Source organism: Sinocyclocheilus grahami, unplaced genomic scaffold, assembly GCF_001515645.1.
Source record: "Sinocyclocheilus grahami isolate Dianchi unplaced genomic scaffold, SAMN03320097.WGS_v1.1 scaffold321.1, whole genome shotgun sequence".
NCBI classification, from domain to species: Eukaryota; Metazoa; Chordata; class Actinopteri; order Cypriniformes; family Cyprinidae; genus Sinocyclocheilus; species Sinocyclocheilus grahami.
Window position 1 is genome coordinate 1,189,422 of NW_015505500.1, and position 20,855 is coordinate 1,210,276.

A 20,855-nucleotide genomic window follows, 5' to 3' on the forward strand; every position below is an offset into this window, starting at 1 on the left:
AAAAAGTGTCAAAGGTTTCTATTTACGTAATCACAGACAGTGTTGATTTCTTGTTGGTAATGGCCAATCAGAGGCATTTAAAGGGGTCATATGATGCGATTTCAATTTTTCGTTTCTCTTTGGAGTAATGACATAAATAGTGTGGTTAAACACTGCCTTTGCAGAAGATGATCAACACTTGCTTCTACGTCTCTGCCTGTTTAGCCCTGCCCACCGCTCACGCACGTAGTAGGTAAATGACAAATTCTACACACAAACCAAACAATAAACTTTATTTGATGAACTTTATTTTTAATCAAGTGCCAGACCCTGTCAGTAAGAACCTAATCCTTTGTTCACTTCATTTTACTGCAGATTTGTTTACAAGCAAGACTTTTTCAGAAAAGATTTTCAGAAAGACTGAAACTAAAAGATGATGCTGTGCCGACTATACTGGATCCGACAGTAATGTCGCACCACACAAGTGTGAGTAACTGTTTTCATTACTTGATCACTATTGCTTTGTCTGTTATTACAGATCGTTTGATATGTATTAATGTGTTTTAACCTAAAACACAGCAGCGTCCATCTAGGAAGGATGTAGGCTGTCAAACATACACAACTATTAGCCAATCATAACAGTGGACGCTGACTTCCGAGTCTTTTTTTTTTTAATGCTTTATTTATTCAATGCCACAAGAACATGAGTGATTAACATTAATCAAATTAACATTATTAGCTGCCAGAGGGGAAAAAAAGGGAAGAAAATTACATAGTTCAATGCTTTCAGAGCATTACATGTTTTCAATGCTTTTTTGTTTTTTGATTGTTCCAAGAGATTTACATATAATTTAAAGTCATTTATAAAATGTGCAAAATTTGGTTTACATTGAGCCCACTTCTTCTTATGTATATGGAATTTTCCTAACAAAATAAATGTATATGTAAAATTCTAATTTTCGTTTTCTGGATAAAAAAAGTACATCAAATGTACAAATTTCTATCATACACTCTATTTTTCTGTTAATATAGAATTCCAAATCCATCCAAAATAATCTCGAGTAAATACAATGAAAAAAAAGATGCAAAATAGTTTCTTTTTCTTGACCACAAAATTCACAGGTATGCGAAATATTAAGCTTAAATCTTTCCAAAACATGCTTAGCAGGATAAATTCGATGAAGTATTTTGTAAGACACTTCCTTAATTTTGTTAAATAAAGAAGACCAAAAAAATCTTGCTGCAGGTAGGGACACAGAACAAAGAGCATTCCTTATAATCTTATTGCTACACTGTTGTTTGAAGACTTCCGAGTCTACAATCTGCCAAGCTTATTCAAATGGAGCTTTCCAAAAAAAGGGGGACAGAAAATTCTAAATTGTTTTTTTAATGTAAAAATCTTGTTAACATCATAAATGGACCTCAGAGAACAGTAAAAAAAAAAAAAAGGGAGGACCCCTTTAAAATACAGTTACATCATTTTTTACTGTGGCTCTTTTGGAAAAATGCAATAACAAAAATTGATTTAAAAAAAGGCTCTTTGGTCAAAAAAGGTTTCCGACCTCTGATTTAGAATATGAAATATGTGAACATTTGGTTTGCAGGTATCCTATTATTTTCATGTCATCCAGTGACAGAACTCAGGGCGTGTGTTCAATGCACTTAGATTTTGTTTTAAGTGTCTTATGTCATCGGCGCCAGCTCAGGCTCATGGGCCTGTTGTACCACTAGCCTTTGAGCCGCACACACCAGCTGCTCTGTCTCCTCTTGCCAGCCCATCCCACTTTCTGCTCAAGTTACCAGAGATAACACAGCACAGAGGAATCTGTTTTCCTACCCCTCTCTCTCACTTGGCCCCGGGCCCCTGCGATAGAGCACTAAGTGGGGACTTTTTTTGATATCAGGGGGTGTGCAGTTTGGACAGTAACCCAAGCCAGTACAAACAGCCCAAATATATCCACAGTCACTCCGCGGCTGGTGATCGAGTGGGCATCTGGATGAAGACTGGCGCTAGAGTAAAGACCAAAGAATAACAGAAGGAAAGAAAGTTTAGGATCTTTGTTTTATCTTTGTCTGGGATGAACTTCACTTTGGGCTTCAAACCAGCGATGGGAGACTCAAGTTCAGTGGAGAACTTAGAGAAACAGCTCATTTGCCCAATCTGTCTGGAGATATTCACCAAGCCTGTGGTCATTTTACCCTGCCAGCATAATCTCTGCAGGAAGTGTGCCAATGATGTTTACCAGGTATTGGCTCATTCCTAATATAGTGTGGTAGTGTCCTATTTTTCAGGTTGAACTAGCATTCTCTTTGCAGCATCCAGAAACTTCATTAACATATACTATTCAGTTTGTAGTCCTAAAACCTGGAAAATAATCAACATTTTCAAGCCATCCATTCCCTCTGGAATTCCTAATGGGTTTTTGGTATAGCGGTTTTGGATTTATGAGTAAAATAAGTTCTGTGGTTAAAATAACTTGAAGAGAGTTTCACATTTTGTTCTGCAACATATGTTACCTCAGATTAGCCTAAATGTAAGTTGCTTACAACAAATACAGCTACCATAACAAACTGCAGCTACCTTAAGGATGTAAGTTGAATTAGGCAACTGTTAAAGTCGTCATGTACTTGTTAGCATCAGGTTTTTAAATATGATTAAGACATTCCGTGATGGTATTGAGAACAGCATGATTGCAATTAATAATAACATAACTTACATTTTAGACAAAATATTGACAGTTACATTATCTATTTTCGCTCTAAGTAAATACTTCCAAATTAAATCAAAGTAAAATCAACTACATATTCAAGTTTATTTGTATAGCGCTTTTTACGATACAAATAGTTGCAAAGCGACTTTACAGAAAATTAAGTTTCTACAATATTTAATAGTAGCTTATCAGTGGTGACTGTCAGTTTATTGACATGGCAGAAATGTACAGAAAAATCAATCAAACATATCTGTGCAACAGCGGTGTTTTGAATAAATGAATCACTTGAGTGAACGATTCAACAATGACTCGTGTCCTTCCTGAATGAATCTGTGCTTTTGAGCTAATCGGTTGAGTGAATGATTCATGATTCACTCAGTCGTTGTCGTCACCTAGTGTCATATTGATGTAATGTGCAGAAAGGGCCGCTTAAAATGCTGATCTAATGCTTGTCTGGAATGGACAATCGCAGAGAAGACCAGTCACAAGAGGAGTGGTACAAACAGCGAAATGTGTCCGGTGACATGACCCGTGTGCTGCACAGCCAATCAAATCCAAGAACCTAACCGGAACTAACTGTTGTATGTTGACACCACGAAAGAACGAATGTTGATAATAGTTATTGTGTGCCCTGTTGTGAATTTGGGCTTTAATTTGAGTTTATTAAACTTACTGAATCTATTTTTAAAAGCTCTACAATAATGAATGCTGAATTGTGAGAATGAAACAAGACCTCAGAGGCCCTCAGCAACTGTCAGATAGGGATTAATGATCCATTTAGCCGTTCTTATTTGTGCCAAATCTCTTACCTTGCTCCTCTAAGGTATTAGACTAGTCATCTCATCATCAAGAAGAAGTTCAGCTTTCAGTGGAGCCATTAGTATTCCCTCCGAGTGGAGTGGATGCCATTGGGCCAGACTTTAACATGATTGAGCGCTGCAATCTATCCATAATAATTCTTGTCTTTAACTTTTAGCAATTACCCAAGGATAACTGACAGACAAATTACAGTTTGCTGGGCAGAAGTATCCATTCATTCACTCATTAATTGGCCACAAGTATTGCCTTTAACAGCAGGTCTGCTCTTTTCTTTATTACATAACAATATAAGTTTATTTTATTATTAACTTATATTTTTTTATCTTTTATCCTTCAATGATTTAGGCCTCCAACCCTCTTTGGCAAAACCGGGGCCCTGTGTCTACAGGGGGACGTTTCCGCTGCCCATCTTGTCGTCACGAGGTGTTATTGGACCGGCACGGTGTATATGGCCTTCAGAGGAACCTGCTAGTGGAGAATATCATTGATATCTACAAATCAGAGTCTACCAGGTTAGTTTCGAATTGGATGCCTCTCCAAAGCGCTTTTTTCTGGACCTGTTCCACACACCAAGATCAAGCATTTCTGTTCTGGAAGCACTGATATGAATGAAAGCTATTTGTTGTACATACTTCAAAGCAGTCTTCTCTGTATAGAGATCCAGCAACGTCCTGAGCTGTGTAGCAAAAATACACTGTATGCCAACAGATTTTAATTGTGTTTCAAAAGTCTTGTGACACACCACTACCCGACACTTGTTCTGTTTCATCAATGAGGCTTAAACTCTGTGTAGTGACACAAATATGTGATTTACCCGTGTGTGGGAAATTTTCTGCCACGTCACGTAAACGCAACAGAGACATGGGACCTGAGGCTCTGGTGACTGCTCCAATCTTTTGCCAAAACACTAAATATAACTAGGACGCTTTATCCCTGTGGCAATAAACAATGTGTCAAGAGACCTTCCATGAAAAATATGTGTAATTGGGTATAATAAGATAGATAGACTTTGAGGTCTTTTGTAACAAGCGCTCAGGTGCTTATCATGAATACGTAATGTAACATGGTTATTAGGGTCTTTGACAAAAAGCAGGTCACCTGAATGTAGAGGTTGTTTCAAAGACACAAAAGATCAAGTGTGCGTGCGTGTATTATCTTGTCGTCACGAGGTGTTATTGGACCGGCACGGTGTATATGGCCTTCAGAGGAACCTGCTAGTGGAGAATATCATTGATATCTACAAATCAGAGTCTACCAGGTTAGTTTCGAATTGGATGCCTCTCCAAAGCGCTTTTTTCTGGACCTGTTCCACACACCAAGATCAAGCATTTCTGTTCTGGAAGCACTGATATGAATGAAAGCTATTTGTTGTACATACTTCAAAGCAGTCTTCTCTGTATAGAGATCCAGCAACGTCCTGAGCTGTGTAGCAAAAATACACTGTATGCCAACAGATTTTAATTGTGTTTCAAAAGTCTTGTGACACACCACTACCCGACACTTGTTCTGTTTCATCAATGAGGCTTAAACTCTGTGTAGTGACACAAATATGTGATTTACCCGTGTGTGGGAAATTTTCTGCCACGTCACGTAAACGCAACAGAGACATGGGACCTGAGGCTCTGGTGACTGCTCCAATCTTTTGCCAAAACACTAAATATAACTAGGACGCTTTATCCCTGTGGCAATAAACAATGTGTCAAGAGACCTTCCATGAAAAATATGTGTAATTGGGTATAATAAGATAGATAGACTTTGAGGTCTTTTGTAACAAGCGCTCAGGTGCTTATCATGAATACGTAATGTAACATGGTTATTAGGGTCTTTGACAAAAAGCAGGTCACCTGAATGTAGAGGTTGTTTCAAAGACACAAAAGATCAAGTGTGCGTGTATTATAAAATAGACTATATTTATAATTAAAAAAAATATATATATAATTGAAATTAAAAGTGACTATATTTCCTTTCCTTACTTACTTTCTTTCTTTCTTTCTATTCTGATCTCAGCTATGTCTTGTATTCTTTAAAGTATAAATCTTATACATTTGATTTTTTGAGGATTTGTGTTTTAAAAAAGAATACAAAATGCCCATCTTATGGTATTTTAAGTAAATGTGTTTTGGTTTATGATTATTATTAATTAAAAACAAGACAAAAATGCTTATTTGACAAATATTATTGTAATTAAGCTCCATTCTAATATGAAATTTCCACTATTTTTTTGTGTCCAGCCAATTGATTCCCTTCACTTATTTATTTATTTAGGTTTCACTCTGAAATACATTACATTTTAGAAGTAAAATGTCTTATATTGATATATTTTAAGGTATTTCAAGGAGATTTCAAGAATATGTTCAGACATAATTTTTAATAAAATATATCTTATTAAAAAATATATATATATATATATATCCATAAGATTTATGTTTTGAGATCACTTACAACATGACATAAAAACAAAAACGTATAAATAGATTTATAACCTATTACGATCACTCTATCCAGCCTAATATGGTTTTCGATATAACTGCCTTATCAGCAACATCCAGTGGATGGCAGTCTTTCATAAACAGTCTTTGTTTTGAACCGGCCTGCTGCCAACAGGCTGCACATACAAACCATCTCTTTCCACTTGACAAGACAGATGCTTGTTGAAAAGGTCTGTGTGAGTAATGTGATCATTTTAGGACAGAATATCATATTAGTTGCATCAATCACTTTTAAATGCAGTATCTGCTGGAAGTCGTGGCCTAATGGTTAGAGAGTCTCCGGTCCGGCAGGGATTGTAGGTGGGGGGAGTGAATGTAAAGCGCTCTCTTCCACCTTCAATACCATGACTGAAGTGCCCTTGAGCAAGGCACCGAACCCCCAACTGCTCCCCGGGCACCACAGCATAAATGGCTGCCCACTGCTCCGTGTGTCACTTGAGTGAACGATTCAACAATGACTCGTGTCCTTCCTGAATGAATCTGTGCTTTTGAGCTAATCGGTTGAGTGAATGATTCATGATTCACTCAGTCGTTGTCGTCACCTAGTGTCATATTGATGTAATGTGCAGAAAGGGCCGCTTAAAATGCTGATCTAATGCTTGTCTGGAATGGACAATCGCAGAGAAGACCAGTCACAAGAGGAGTGGTACAAACAGCGAAATGTGTCCGGTGACATGACCCGTGTGCTGCACAGCCAATCAAATCCAAGAACCTAACCGGAACTAACTGTTGTATGTTGACACCACGAAAGAACGAATGTTGATAATAGTTATTGTGTGCCCTGTTGTGAATTTGGGCTTTAATTTGAGTTTATTAAACTTACTGAATCTATTTTTAAAAGCTCTACAATAATGAATGCTGAATTGTGAGAATGAAACAAGACCTCAGAGGCCCTCAGCAACTGTCAGATAGGGATTAATGATCCATTTAGCCGTTCTTATTTGTGCCAAATCTCTTACCTTGCTCCTCTAAGGTATTAGACTAGTCATCTCATCATCAAGAAGAAGTTCAGCTTTCAGTGGAGCCATTAGTATTCCCTCCGAGTGGAGTGGATGCCATTGGGCCAGACTTTAACATGATTGAGCGCTGCAATCTATCCATAATAATTCTTGTCTTTAACTTTTAGCAATTACCCAAGGATAACTGACAGACAAATTACAGTTTGCTGGGCAGAAGTATCCATTCATTCACTCATTAATTGGCCACAAGTATTGCCTTTAACAGCAGGTCTGCTCTTTTCTTTATTACATAACAATATAAGTTTATTTTATTATTAACTTATATTTTTTTATCTTTTATCCTTCAATGATTTAGGCCTCCAACCCTCTTTGGCAAAACCGGGGCCCTGTGTCTACAGGGGGACGTTTCCGCTGCCCATCTTGTCGTCACGAGGTGTTATTGGACCGGCACGGTGTATATGGCCTTCAGAGGAACCTGCTAGTGGAGAATATCATTGATATCTACAAATCAGAGTCTACCAGGTTAGTTTCGAATTGGATGCCTCTCCAAAGCGCTTTTTTCTGGACCTGTTCCACACACCAAGATCAAGCATTTCTGTTCTGGAAGCACTGATATGAATGAAAGCTATTTGTTGTACATACTTCAAAGCAGTCTTCTCTGTATAGAGATCCAGCAACGTCCTGAGCTGTGTAGCAAAAATACACTGTATGCCAACAGATTTTAATTGTGTTTCAAAAGTCTTGTGACACACCACTACCTGACACTTGTTCTGTTTCATCAATGAGGCTTAAACTCTGTGTAGTGACACAAATATGTGATTTACCCGTGTGTGGGAAATTTTCTGCCACGTCACGTAAACGCAACAGAGACATGGGACCTGAGGCTCTGGTGACTGCTCCAATCTTTTGCCAAAACACTAAATATAACTAGGACGCTTTATCCCTGTGGCAATAAACAATGTGTCAAGAGACCTTCCATGAAAAATATGTGTAATTGGGTATAATAAGATAGATAGACTTTGAGGTCTTTTGTAACAAGCGCTCAGGTGCTTATCATGAATACGTAATGTAACATGGTTATTAGGGTCTTTGACAAAAAGCAGGTCACCTGAATGTAGAGGTTGTTTCAAAGACACAAAAGATCAAGTGTGCGTGTATTATAAAATAGACTATATTTATAATTAAAAAAAATATATATATAATTGAAATTAAAAGTGACTATATTTCCTTTCCTTACTTACTTTCTTTCTTTCTTTCTATTCTGATCTCAGCTATGTCTTGTATTCTTTAAAGTATAAATCTTATACATTTGATTTTTTGAGGATTTGTGTTTTAAAAAAGAATACAAAATGCCCATCTTATGGTATTTTAAGTAAATGTGTTTTGGTTTATGATTATTATTAATTAAAAACAAGACAAAAATGCTTATTTGACAAATATTATTGTAATTAAGCTCCATTCTAATATGAAATTTCCACTATTTTTTTGTGTCCAGCCAATTGATTCCCTTCACTTATTTATTTATTTAGGTTTCACTCTGAAATACATTACATTTTAGAAGTAAAATGTCTTATATTGATATATTTTAAGGTATTTCAAGGAGATTTCAAGAATATGTTCAGACATAATTTTTAATAAAATATATCTTATTAAAAAAAAATATATATATATATATATATCCATAAGATTTATGTTTTGAGATCACTTACAACATGACATAAAAACAAAAACGTATAAATAGATTTATAACCTATTACGATCACTCTATCCAGCCTAATATGGTTTTCGATATAACTGCCTTATCAGCAACATCCAGTGGATGGCAGTCTTTCATAAACAGTCTTTGTTTTGAACCGGCCTGCTGCCAACAGGCTGCACATACAAACCATCTCTTTCCACTTGACAAGACAGATGCTTGTTGAAAAGGTCTGTGTGAGTAATGTGATCATTTTAGGACAGAATATCATATTAGTTGCATCAATCACTTTTAAATGCAGTATCTGCTGGAAGTCGTGGCCTAATGGTTAGAGAGTCTCCGGTCCGGCAGGGATTGTGAGTGGGGGGAGTGAATGTAAAGCGCTCTCTTCCACCTTCAATACCACGACTGAGGTGCCCTTGAGCAAGGCACCGAACCCCCAACTGCTCCCCGGCCGCCGCAGCATAAATGGCTGCCCACTGCTCCGGGTGTGTGTTCACGGTTTGTGTGTGTTCACTGCTGTGTGTGTGCACTTAGGATGGGTTAAATGCAGAGCACTAATTCCTAGTATGGGTAACCATACTTGGCCACATGTCACTTCACTTCACTTTTTAAATGCCTTTAACATCAAATTTTCGCATCAGCTTTATAGTGATTCACATCAGGGGAACTGATATTGTACCTCTTCTGTCACAAAGAAAGAATGCTTGTTGTGTAGTTTATCATTACATACACATTTGGACAGGTATAAGAATGTTGTTCGCTATTCCGAGTTGAATTGAGAATGTCTTTTAAAATTTGAATTTCGATTGAGGTAACAAAAAGAATGCAGAATTCAAAGTCCAATTTTAATTTAGGTCATTAAAAACTGTAGTTTTAGATGAGAAAAAAACATTTTGTTTGCTTTAAACTTATAGAGCTTTTAAATTTAGGGAAATATGCTGTTTAGTCCAGAATTGTTAGTTTTTTTTTGTTATACTGTTTATTTGAAAGTCAGTTTCTGTACAGACACATATCTTAAAGTCTTTGCTACAAAAAAGTGTGAAGTGTGAATTGTGTGAAGCTGTTATTGCCCAGAAACAATAGACAATTAGGTTTTTACATTTTGTGACTACTTGCTCTGAGAGCATGTTAGTGGTGTTATTAAACAGAAATGATGTGAATGTATATTTATTTATATATATATTTAAAATCTATTTATATAGTATTATGTTTTTATTATTATAATTACTATTTCCTCTGGAACAACTTGTTGTCAGTGCCTTGCTAAAGGGCACAGTTATGATAGCTCAAATTTGCAACTTCTTATTTACCAATGCGAATCTTATAACCTTTGTCATACCATAAATCTATTTCTGTTTTGACTCTACAGGCCACTCCTGCCCAAAACAGAGCAACAGCAGCTGATGTGTGACCAGCATGAGGAGGAGAAGATCAACATCTACTGCCTCGCCTGTGAGACACCAACATGCTCCATGTGCAAAGTGTTCGGGGCTCACAAGGACTGTGATGTGGCCCCGCTGCCAGACATCTACAAGAGACAGAAGGTAGAGGATTTGTACAGTGTTTATCAACCAGACAATTGTGTTTGTTTGGTGTAAATGACCTTAGAAAAAATCACAGGCTGCTCTGATGCTGTGGTGTGAACCAGACAGATGTGTGTATAACACGCTGCTGGTTTCACACATTGCAAGGGTTCGATCTCACCTAACTTCTCTAGCATCAACACCCACCCACATGTGAACACTATACACAGACCACCAGCAGCCATGGCTTCTGCCTTAACCAACAGCTGCCTTATCCAGACCGTCCGTCCTTTTTCAGTTTTTCCTGCCTCTAATTTGTTTAACAAACAAGATTTTCAAAAGAGATCATGTAAATTAATCAAAGTCAAGTTTAAAGGAATAGTTCATCCAAAAATAAAAATGTACTCATCCTCAGGCCACCCAATATGTAGATGAGTTTTTGTTCATCGGAACAGATTTGGAGCAATTTAGCATTACGTTACTTGCTCACCAATGGATCCTCTGCAGTGAATGGGTGCCATCAGAATGAGAGTCCAGACTGCTGATAAATACATCACAATAATCTGCAAGTAATCCACACGACTCCAGTCCATCAATTAACTTGTGAAGCTGCATGTTTGCAGGAGACAATTCCATTATTAAGATATTTTTAATTTCAAACCATTGCTTCCAGCTAAATATGAGTCCTCTCTCCAAAATCTAGCTTTTTCCAGTGAAAAACTAATCTCATCTGAATCAGAGAAATCTACGCAAACTAAGCATGGTTTACAAGTGAATCTGTCTGAAACAGTTCTAAATAAATAGATCAGTGAATTTTGAAGTGAGAGGGCAGTAGGGGATGAACGTTTTCACTGGAGGAAGTGTTATTTTGAATTATGGACTTTTGGTCAGATGTATGTATTTTATGGTTAAAAGTTGAAATGCCTTGATGGATATGTTTCATACAAACATGCAGCTTTTTGCTTTATAAGTCATTAATTGATGGACTGGAGTCATGTGGATTACTTGTGGATTATTGTGATGTTTTTATCATTTGTTTGAGCTCTCATTCTTACGGCACCCATTCACTGCAGAGGATCCATTGACGAGTAAGTGATATAATGCTAAAGTTCTCCAGACCTGTTCCAATGAAGAAACAAAATCCTCCACATCTTGGATAGCTCAAGGTTTTTTTTAGGTGAAACTATTGCTTTAAATTAGCCCTTTCCCCTCTATATGAAATCCAATCACTTTGTAAACTACAGTAATAATAACACACTTATCAACAAACCACACAATTTGAGGTGGCATTCTTGACCTACATGGTATTGAGGTATTGACCTACTGTACTTTTTGTGGTATGGCTGGTAATGAAGGTCTTCATACCAGGGTGCAACTGGCCCTGAGAAATGAGTCACTCTTCCCTGTTGTGTTTTGAGTCATAGCAGCTTCTTGTGGTCTTTACCTTTTTTGTCTTTCATTTTTGTCCTCCGTAACTGCCTGTTCTCAGCTCTCTCGCTCCCTTCAGTAACAACCAGATGAACAATGACTAAACCTACCAGCCTTTTCCAATAGAAAACCATGTGCATGGTGGACACCATATGTTGATCTGTTATTTACAGTGTGCTGAAGGTCAGTTCTCATTGAAGGAAATGGGTTCTTCTTACAGTACATCTACTTCTGTGGCTCTTGGTTTTGAGGTACTGTGCTTGAATGATGTAGCGCTCCAGGGTCGTAGGGTGGTCGATGCCCAAACCGGTTCCCAAAGAGCCAAAATTTCTGCCAGGTGGCTATGATGACATTTTCTCTTTTAGTCATGGCCCACTATAAACAGTGAATCACTCATTTCAAATGCAAATCAGCAACGTTTGATCAGTCAGGACTGGTAACATTCTTACAATCTCGGCCTTTAGTTCACATGCTGTTCTCTTGTTTGTAAGTGTGGTTCTCACAAGTTGCATAGCCAAGTCTGACATGGCTTTCTTGTGAAAGATGACACGTTGAGCGCATTGGTCATGTGTTTTCTTTCTTTTAATTTTTTATGAGGTCCTGTCACATTTAGATATATTCTGCTCCGTTTTGTCTCAGACAGAGCTAAGTGATGCCATAGCCATCTTGGTGGCCGGAAATGACAGAACACAGGCCCTGATCTCACAGATGGAGGATATTTGTAGGACGGTCAAGGTGAGAAAGAAATGGTACAGTAAACCACAACAATTATGAGATTGTGTGAAAGGACTGGTTGATATATTGAATATTCATAATATATTCATTATATTTACATATTGCATTAAACATTTTGAACCTGGTTGGCTGCAATGGCTCTCAAGTTATAAGGATGGATCCTCTGATTTACCATTTTAGCCATTTCAGACCAAATACATAGATTAAATCAAAATATATATCAAATATAGTCCAGAGTTAGTCGAGCATTATTTTTAAAGCACGTTCTGCACATCTGTAGTTGATCCAAAGTGCTAGAGTATAAAATAGAATCAGAAAAAGAGAAAGAAGTATACAATAAATCAAAGTAAATATACATACAACACATCCAGGTAATATAATTTTTATTCAGCAAGGATACATTAAACTTATCAAAAAAGACACAAAAGGACATAATGTTACAGAAGACTTATATTTGAAATAAATGCTACTCTTTTGAACTTTCTTTTGTGTGTATATGTGTATGTTCTTTTGCCCAGCCTTAGCCAATGATGATAAACTATTATATTTAAAAATTGTAAATAGTTTTTACATTTTAAATATATATAAAAAAAAATATATATATATATATATATATTTAAATATATTTGAGAAACTTTTGGTGATTTAAATGTTACACTTAATTCAACTAAAACAGTAACTGGTAATTGTTTGTAGGAAAATGGTCACCGGCAGATGCAGTACATCTCTGATAAGTTTGATGAACTTTACGCCATCCTAGAAGACCGCAAAAGGGAACTTATAGAGACTGTTGGCCGTGAGCAGGACCAAAAACTGGGCCATGTGCGCTCCCTTATCCGTCGCCATGGAGATCACTTGGAGATGTCCGTCAAACTTGTAGAGACAGCCATCCAGACCATGGCAGAACCTCAAATGGCTGTGTTCCTGCAGGTACAACAAGTGCTCCTCCATGGCACGAGTGCCATGATGTTAGGAGTAGTTATTACACTCTTAAAAATAAAGGTTCCAAAAATTTTGCAGCGAAGCCATAGAAACATTTTTGAAATGCCTTTCAGTGAAAAGGTCTAAGAAATATTTTAAAATAATATTTTAATAATGTAAAGAACATTTTTTACTATATAAAACCTTTTGTGCAATGAAATGGCTCCATGAATGTTAAAGGTTCTTCATGGAACCATTAATACCAATAAAGAACCTTTATTTGAAGTATGAGTGTATGAAGTCTTTATAATAATCTCTAAAGGATGTGTTCACACTCTAGTTCGGCTCTCTTGGTTCGTTTGGTCTGGACCAAAAAAAAACAGATTCATTTGGACCGTTTAGCATTCACACTGGCATTTTTGACAGCGAACTTAAAGATGCTGAAACTAAAGGCATAGTCATACGTTCACAACCTGATTGGTTGGGTTGAATGATGTATATTTCGCGAAGGAACTTACAGATCACCTTAAACAAAAGGTGTGTTAATTTTAAAGCTGCGCTGTGAAGACCGATCGGTGTATGACATCAAAGTAACCATTCATCACTCATTGTTGCATGTACATATGATTTTATTTTCACCACCTGCAAACTCACAAAGAGCTCATAAAAGACACTTTATATCCTCGTTGCTCCACGTTTGCCCTCTGCTTATTTTGTTTTGGATACACCGCCCTTTCCGCGTCGTCAAATCATGTGCATAGCATCGCATCTTGTCATTACATCCTGTTTTTGGTTCATTTAGAAATGTTTGGTCTGTGTTGTGTTCATATTTCATTCGAACTGCACCAGAGTTCGTTTGGAAGCGGATCGAGACCCATCTTTTTAGTGAAGTTTGGTGCACACCAGTGTTCGGATGTCAGCGTTCACACTTACTCAAATGAACCGCACTAACACAGCAATTGCACCAGAGTTCATTTTAATTGAACTAAACATGACAAGTGTGAACACACCCTATATATATTCTGGCACCCTCCTTTAATGTACATCAATGTTTTTTTTATTTTTTTATTTTATACTTTTACGTTTGATAAAAAGCCAAGCAAAAACCCCTGTACAATCACTTAGAAAATAGCACATGATTTGAGGTATCATTCATATCAAAGCTGAATACTGAAAAGTATCTAGATTTTCAGCCTCAAAGTAGTTTGCAAAGCTATTACCGTGTCTCAAATGGTCATTTTCTATGTCTAACTTGCTCAAACCTCTGGCGGCAGTGATCGATAGCGGTACAGGTGCTTGTGAACATCTGATGTGGTCTTATTGAGCTGTGTGGAGCTAATGCTGCAACACCTCACCGGGGATGCTGGCAGCAGTGCCCCCCCAGAGATGCTTGATGCAAATGAATCCAGCCTTTGCATATGCTGTTTGCTGATTGACACCAGGCCTGTTGCTACATTTCAAGCATCCTTTAATGACAAGGCCCAGGGGGTGCTGACATTGATTAGCAGGACCTCACACAGCTGGAGACCCCTGTCCTTTGACTAGTGGCTCAAACGGTCAATACTTCACCACGGCTGAGAGCTGCGGACCGCAGAAAGAGACTTTAAAGGAAAGTGATGGAGAGGTGTAATTGTTTTTTGAAACAGCTTTCAATATAAAGTGGCAGCCTCAGGTGCAGCACTGCTCTTTTTTAACTAGCACTTCTCAACGTGTCAAAGTAAGCTGCATAACAAGTGCCGGTGATTTAGTATGTGTCCTTTTTTGTGTACGCAGTGAAACTGTGATGAAGAGTACTGCAGGTTTTATGTTTTAATCTGCTGCTAGTCCTAAAATGTGTGTTTTTTCTTTGCTGTGTTCACAGAGCGCAAAAGAAGTGTTCAAGAAGTAAGTCAGCTGTGATTGATGTGTTTAGGAGTGTCTTAAAGGGATAGTTCACCCAAAAAAATAATTTTCTCATCCTCATGTCATTCCAAACCAGTGTGACTTTCTTAATGACATAATTTTTATTTTTATGTGAACTGCCCCTTTAAACTAAACCATGTTCAGCATGTATGCTTCATCAATAACTGATGCCTCCTAAAGACTAACAATCATGATTAATAACCTCACAGGCAGTGACTCAACCAGCCTCCCACCCCAACAGCCCACTGTATTATGCACTGGTTCATAACTTTCATCTTCACTGGTTTTTATGGTTACTGTGAGCCTGACAAGGGAAAATGTGTTTTGAAAGTTGAAAGTTCAGCAGTAACTGATTACATGTAATCTGGATTATGTAATCAGATTCCAAATTTAAGAATTTGTAATTAATTATATTACATTTTAAAATGCTCATAATCAGATTACAGTTGCTTTTTATGGATTACATGATTACAAATTATTCACACAATGGCAGTAAATTGTTCATAATTCATTAATTATGTCAATACATTACTGACTACAAATTTCAACATGTAATTTGTAATCAGTAATGGATCTACATCTACCCAGCACTGATCACAGGTGTGTCCTTCAGTAAATGCAAGCTTTCCATTGATTTGCCTCCAAGAAGTAACTTTTAAACTTTCTCGTTTGTAGAATGAAACTTTATGCAGTGTGCGCAATAACATATGCATCAGCATTCATCACATTTTCCCCCAAAACCTCTAACTGTTTAGAAAAATGCTTACGCTTACAACACTGTCTAGCTGTGTCTTAGGTTTCATGCTTCCCTCCACCTGCGGAGACGTCGCATGGTGTCTCGTGCACCTGCGTCACGAGCAGCCGCAGGGAGACGGAGGAACGGGACTTAACGCTATCTGTCACTTTTATATTTGTCCGAGTTCCGCCGTGACTTCACCGCTCTGTCCTTGACAGGATCACAGACACTGCCAAGGCTTCCAACATTGAGCAGACGGAGGCGGGCTACGAGAGCATGGCCCACTTCATCATCAACACCGAGGATGTGGCCGACACGCTGAGAGGCATCAACTTCCAAACAGGTAACAGCTTCACAGCTATGACGACACCATCTTTGTCACATATACATTCATGTCTATTTTGTCATGTCTAAGTTGAAGTTGCGTTGTGGTATATTTAGGAAATGAGGTATGTACTTTTGTTGCAGGTGAAGATGGGGAAGACAGCGGTGATGAAGCCCCTGAAGACCTGACCACCTCGCCTGGTCAGACTGGTGAATCAGGGAGACGCATATAACTTATTTTTAAACCCAAGGTTAGTTTCAAAGAGGATGTTTCCTTAAAGCAAGGGTTCACTCCAAAATTACATTTAATTTAGTCACCCTAATGCTGGTTCAAATCTGTCTGTCTTCTGTGGAATCAAACACCAATGGAGTCCAGAGACTTCCACTGTATAGACCAAAAAAAAAAAACCCAGACAATTCTGAAAATATATATATTTTTTTATGTTACATAGAAGAAAGCAATTCAGAAGTCCTTTAACCCTTAACTGTCACCGTCCCACCTGTGGGACGCTTGGCGCTCTTTTTTGTTGTCCTTTTTCTCTATCAAATTTTTTAGTAATCATCATAAATTATATATCGTTTGAAAGCTAAGAAGCCCAAGATTCATCCTGTGAAAACCATTTTGAAATCGAACATTGCGTTACCATGGAAATGGTACTTTAAAATGTTTTGGCGGTCTTCTCCCCCTTAGCGGGCGGTGTCAAGTGTCATATTACAAACTGTATTACGGTCTTTTACAATCAAAACTTTTTATAGTCTTGACAAAAAACATATTACTGGAAAGGTCTGAGTCTCAGGATTACATATTTTGTGATAGAAGCAAAATTGGCAGAGAAATTTCAACATATATGTTACAGAAAAATGCATTAAAAAAAAATCAATGGCGTTTGGATGGCACCCGGTGGCTTTTTGTGGTATAACAACCTAAATAAAATCTCACAGAAACCTACATTTTTTTCAGATCAACTTCAAATTTGGAACATAACTTATTTAGACAGAAGGCTTAAATTTAAAAAAAAAAACCCAGACAATTCTGAAAATATATATATTTTTTTATGTTACATAGAAGAAAGCAATTCAGAAGCCCTTTAACCCTTAACTGTCACCGTCCCACCTGTGGGACGCTTGGCGCTCTTTTTTGTTGTCCTTTTTCTCTATCAAATTTTTTAGTAATCATCATAAATTATATATCGTTTGAAAGCTAAGAAGCCCAAGATTCATCCTGTGAAAACCATTTTGAAATCAAACTTTGCCTTACCATGGAAATGGTACTTTAAAATATTTTGGTGGTCTCCTCCCCCTTAGCAGGCGGTGTCAAGTGTCATATTACAAACTGTATTACGGTCTTTTACAATCAAAACTTTTTATAGTCTTGACAAAAAACATATTACTGGAAAGGTCTGAGTCTCAGGATTACATATTTTGTGATAGAAGCAAAATTGGCAGAGAAATTTCAACATATATGTTACAGAAAAATGCATTAAAAAAAAATCAATGGCGTTTGGATGGCACCCGGTGGCTTTTTGTGGTATAACAACCTAAATAAAATCTCACAGAAACCTACATTTTTTTCAGATCAACTTCAAATTTGGAACATAACTTATTTAGACAGAAGGCTTAAATTTTATAGCAATTTTAGAGTAAAACCTGTTATGTAAAATATTTATTAAATATAAAACATAAAATTAGTACAGTGTATTTTCTTTACAATAAATTTAAACTTAAAATTATAAATTTTTTGGGGAAAAAAATCCCCCTTTGCCATAATCTGCTGATTGTCTTCTTTAAAAAGAGACCAACCTTAGGTCTGTATTGCAAAGTGTTTCTAAATTACAACCATTTAAGTTTGGATAGTGCACTTTCATGCCTATTTTAAAAAATGGGGGGTGACAGTTAAGGGGTTAATGTGCCCCTGAAAAACTAGTCTGGTCCAAATAGGGCTTTAGTGTGAGGTTCCTTTTTGTTTTTTGTTGTTCTAAATCATTCATTCTAGGTTTTAGTTTTATAACTATAACCTAATGTTCACAGAACACTGAATAATGTTTATAGTTCAATTAAAGTGTTTTTCAGTTTGAATTGTTTAAAGAGAACATGGTATTACCAAAATCTGTTGTTGTTTTGAAAAGGAGGGGAAAACACCTACAATTTTTTCAGAGGCCCAAATTGAGACAATGTAAAATTTGGTGCAGTTGCTGATAATGTAGAAGATTTTTATTAATCAAAATATGAGTTAATCAAGATCATTGTGAATATAGCCATTTATGTATCAAGGTATTTTACTATTATGTGTATTTGCCTGTGTGTACAGAACCCTGCATGAGAATGGAATGTGCTTACATGTAGTGAAGTTGAGAATGGAATGAGCAGACAGAAGGCTTAAATTTATGTTATGTAAAATATTTATTATATATAAAATATAATAAAATTAGTACAGTGTATTTTCTTTACAATAAATTTAAACTTCTATAACTTTTTAATACTTAAATTTTTTTGAAAAATTCTGCTTATTGTCTTCTTTAAAAAGAGACCAACCTTATGTCTGTATTCCAAAGTGTTCATAAATTACAACAATTTAAGTTTGGATTGTGCACTTTCATGCCTATTTTAAAAAATGGGGGGGGGGGGGGGGAACAGTTAAGGGGTTTCGACTTTTCTTTGTACTTCTTTACATGTTCTAACTTTTATTTATGTACATGATGGTCTGAAAACTATTTTGAACTGAACTCTATAAGGCCCGCTGTATCATATTTGATACACCAATTTCTAAGGCCTCTAAATGATCCATACTTTGCCTTATTGTACACAACCTGTCACACGCCTTCTGTCATCTGTTTATACATTTTTAGCAAATAAAAGGCCACGTCCACCTTCTGGTACATGTGTCTATTTGCTGTACAATATTGCTGTGAAATCTACTGATTTTTGTAAAGTAAGAATAATTTTAATATTGTTAGTAATATTTAAAGATGAACACTTACTGGACTGAAGCCAGTAATAATAATAATAATAATAATAATAATTCATTACATTTATATAGCGCTTTTCTAGGCACTCAAAGCGCTTTACATTGTCAAGGGGTATCTCCTCATCCACCACCAGTGTGCAGCATCCACCTGGATGATGCGACGGCAGTCATAGTGCGCCAGAACACCCATCACACACCAGCTTATTAGTGGAGAGGAGACAGAGTGATGAAGCCAATCAGTAGATATGGGGATTGTTAGGAGGCCATGATGATCAGAGGCCAATGGGCAAATTCGGCCAGGATGCCGAGGTCACACTTCTACTCTTTTCGAAAGACATCCTGGGATTTTGAATGACCACAGAGAGTCAGGACCTCAGTTTAATGTCTCATCCGAAGGACAAGTAGGTTTACTTAATTATCCACACGTCATTTCTTTTTTAGAAAAATCGTGTTAAAATGTGAGTATCAAATATGATGCATCAGGATTTTGAGTAAGGTTTATATTTGCAAATCTCTCAATCATAATTTTATTTATTGGTTTATTTAATAGGGACCATGCATATTCATGAACATTGTTGTATAAATATACACCATGTAAATATGCCAGAATTAGTAACAATAACTACTTTTCATCTGCAGTCCCTAGGCAGGTAACATAATACTAACATAAAGACAGCCAACAATAATACAACATTCATTCACTATAAATTAAAAGATACACATAATGATGATGACATACATTGACAACTAAACAAAACAGAAATACATGATGGTTTACATGATCACGGTGTTGTATTATATGTTGTGCCCCCCACAATACAAACTACACAGCATTGATCATACAATTAAACATTTAAATATCATCTTACTAAAAACATTATTGGGAGATATAGAGTGATGACTGATTTATATACTTTTTATGCAAGTAGTTTTGAAAATCTTATTGATTTACATTACAAGCTATCAGAATTTTGACTTACTTTTTGGCCATATACATATCAGCAACAGCACCAAATTGCATATTTTTGCTCAGTTTGGGCTTCACCCTTTTTAATCCTCAAGAATGAGCTCCATGTTCTCCTATATCTTATTATACGAGGCATAAAAACCTTATGTATCAAATATGATCCTTAACAAAACAAAACACATGCAAACCTTTTTACTTAAAAAAAGATGAATTCATGTCAGACTTTACAGGGTTAAACTATTACTGTGCAGACGTCCCATCCTGATGACGTGATGATTCTTGGCAGCATTGACACTCATTGTGTTATTGAGTACACTCGTCATCTCCCAACAAACTATTAAATATTATTATATATAAAAAATATTAAATATTCGCTGACTAAAGCCTCTGTAAGGCCACTATAAACACTTGGATCTGTTTTAATATCTTTTATAGATATGAAATACTTTGGACATACTGTATGAGGACACTTAAGTCGCACTTAAAAATTAAAAAGCTCTGCTGTATATAACAAAAATAGGACATTATTTTAAAGAAATATAGCAAAATATACTTTTGAAATATAAGATTTCACAAAAGAGAAAACAGGCCAAAATTGAAGTTGTTATTCATAGAAAACCTTAATCTCTACTGCATCTCTTAAAGGGGTCATAGGATGCTACATGCACTTTTACAAGTTGTTTGAACTGAAATGTGTG

At 36.6% G+C, this 20,855-nt stretch overlaps 1 protein-coding gene across 1 annotated transcript in view; it reads left to right on the plus strand.

Annotated features, from left to right (window-relative positions):
• Positions 1–1,954: 1,954 nt before the first annotated feature.
• The window catches only part of trim54 (tripartite motif containing 54), a 20,999-nt gene continuing 2,098 nt past the window's right edge, over positions 1,955–20,855 (plus strand). The window contains exons 1-8 of the mRNA XM_016294647.1: positions 1,955–2,225; positions 3,855–4,021; positions 10,026–10,200; positions 12,247–12,342; positions 13,039–13,272; positions 15,125–15,147; positions 16,120–16,244; positions 16,370–16,476. Of these exons, the coding sequence (XP_016150133.1) occupies positions 2,058–2,225; positions 3,855–4,021; positions 10,026–10,200; positions 12,247–12,342; positions 13,039–13,272; positions 15,125–15,147; positions 16,120–16,244; positions 16,370–16,458 (1,077 nt within the window). The 5' untranslated portion in view covers positions 1,955–2,057 and the 3' untranslated portion in view covers positions 16,459–16,476. The remainder of the gene's footprint in view (positions 2,226–3,854; positions 4,022–10,025; positions 10,201–12,246; positions 12,343–13,038; positions 13,273–15,124; positions 15,148–16,119; positions 16,245–16,369; positions 16,477–20,855) is intronic.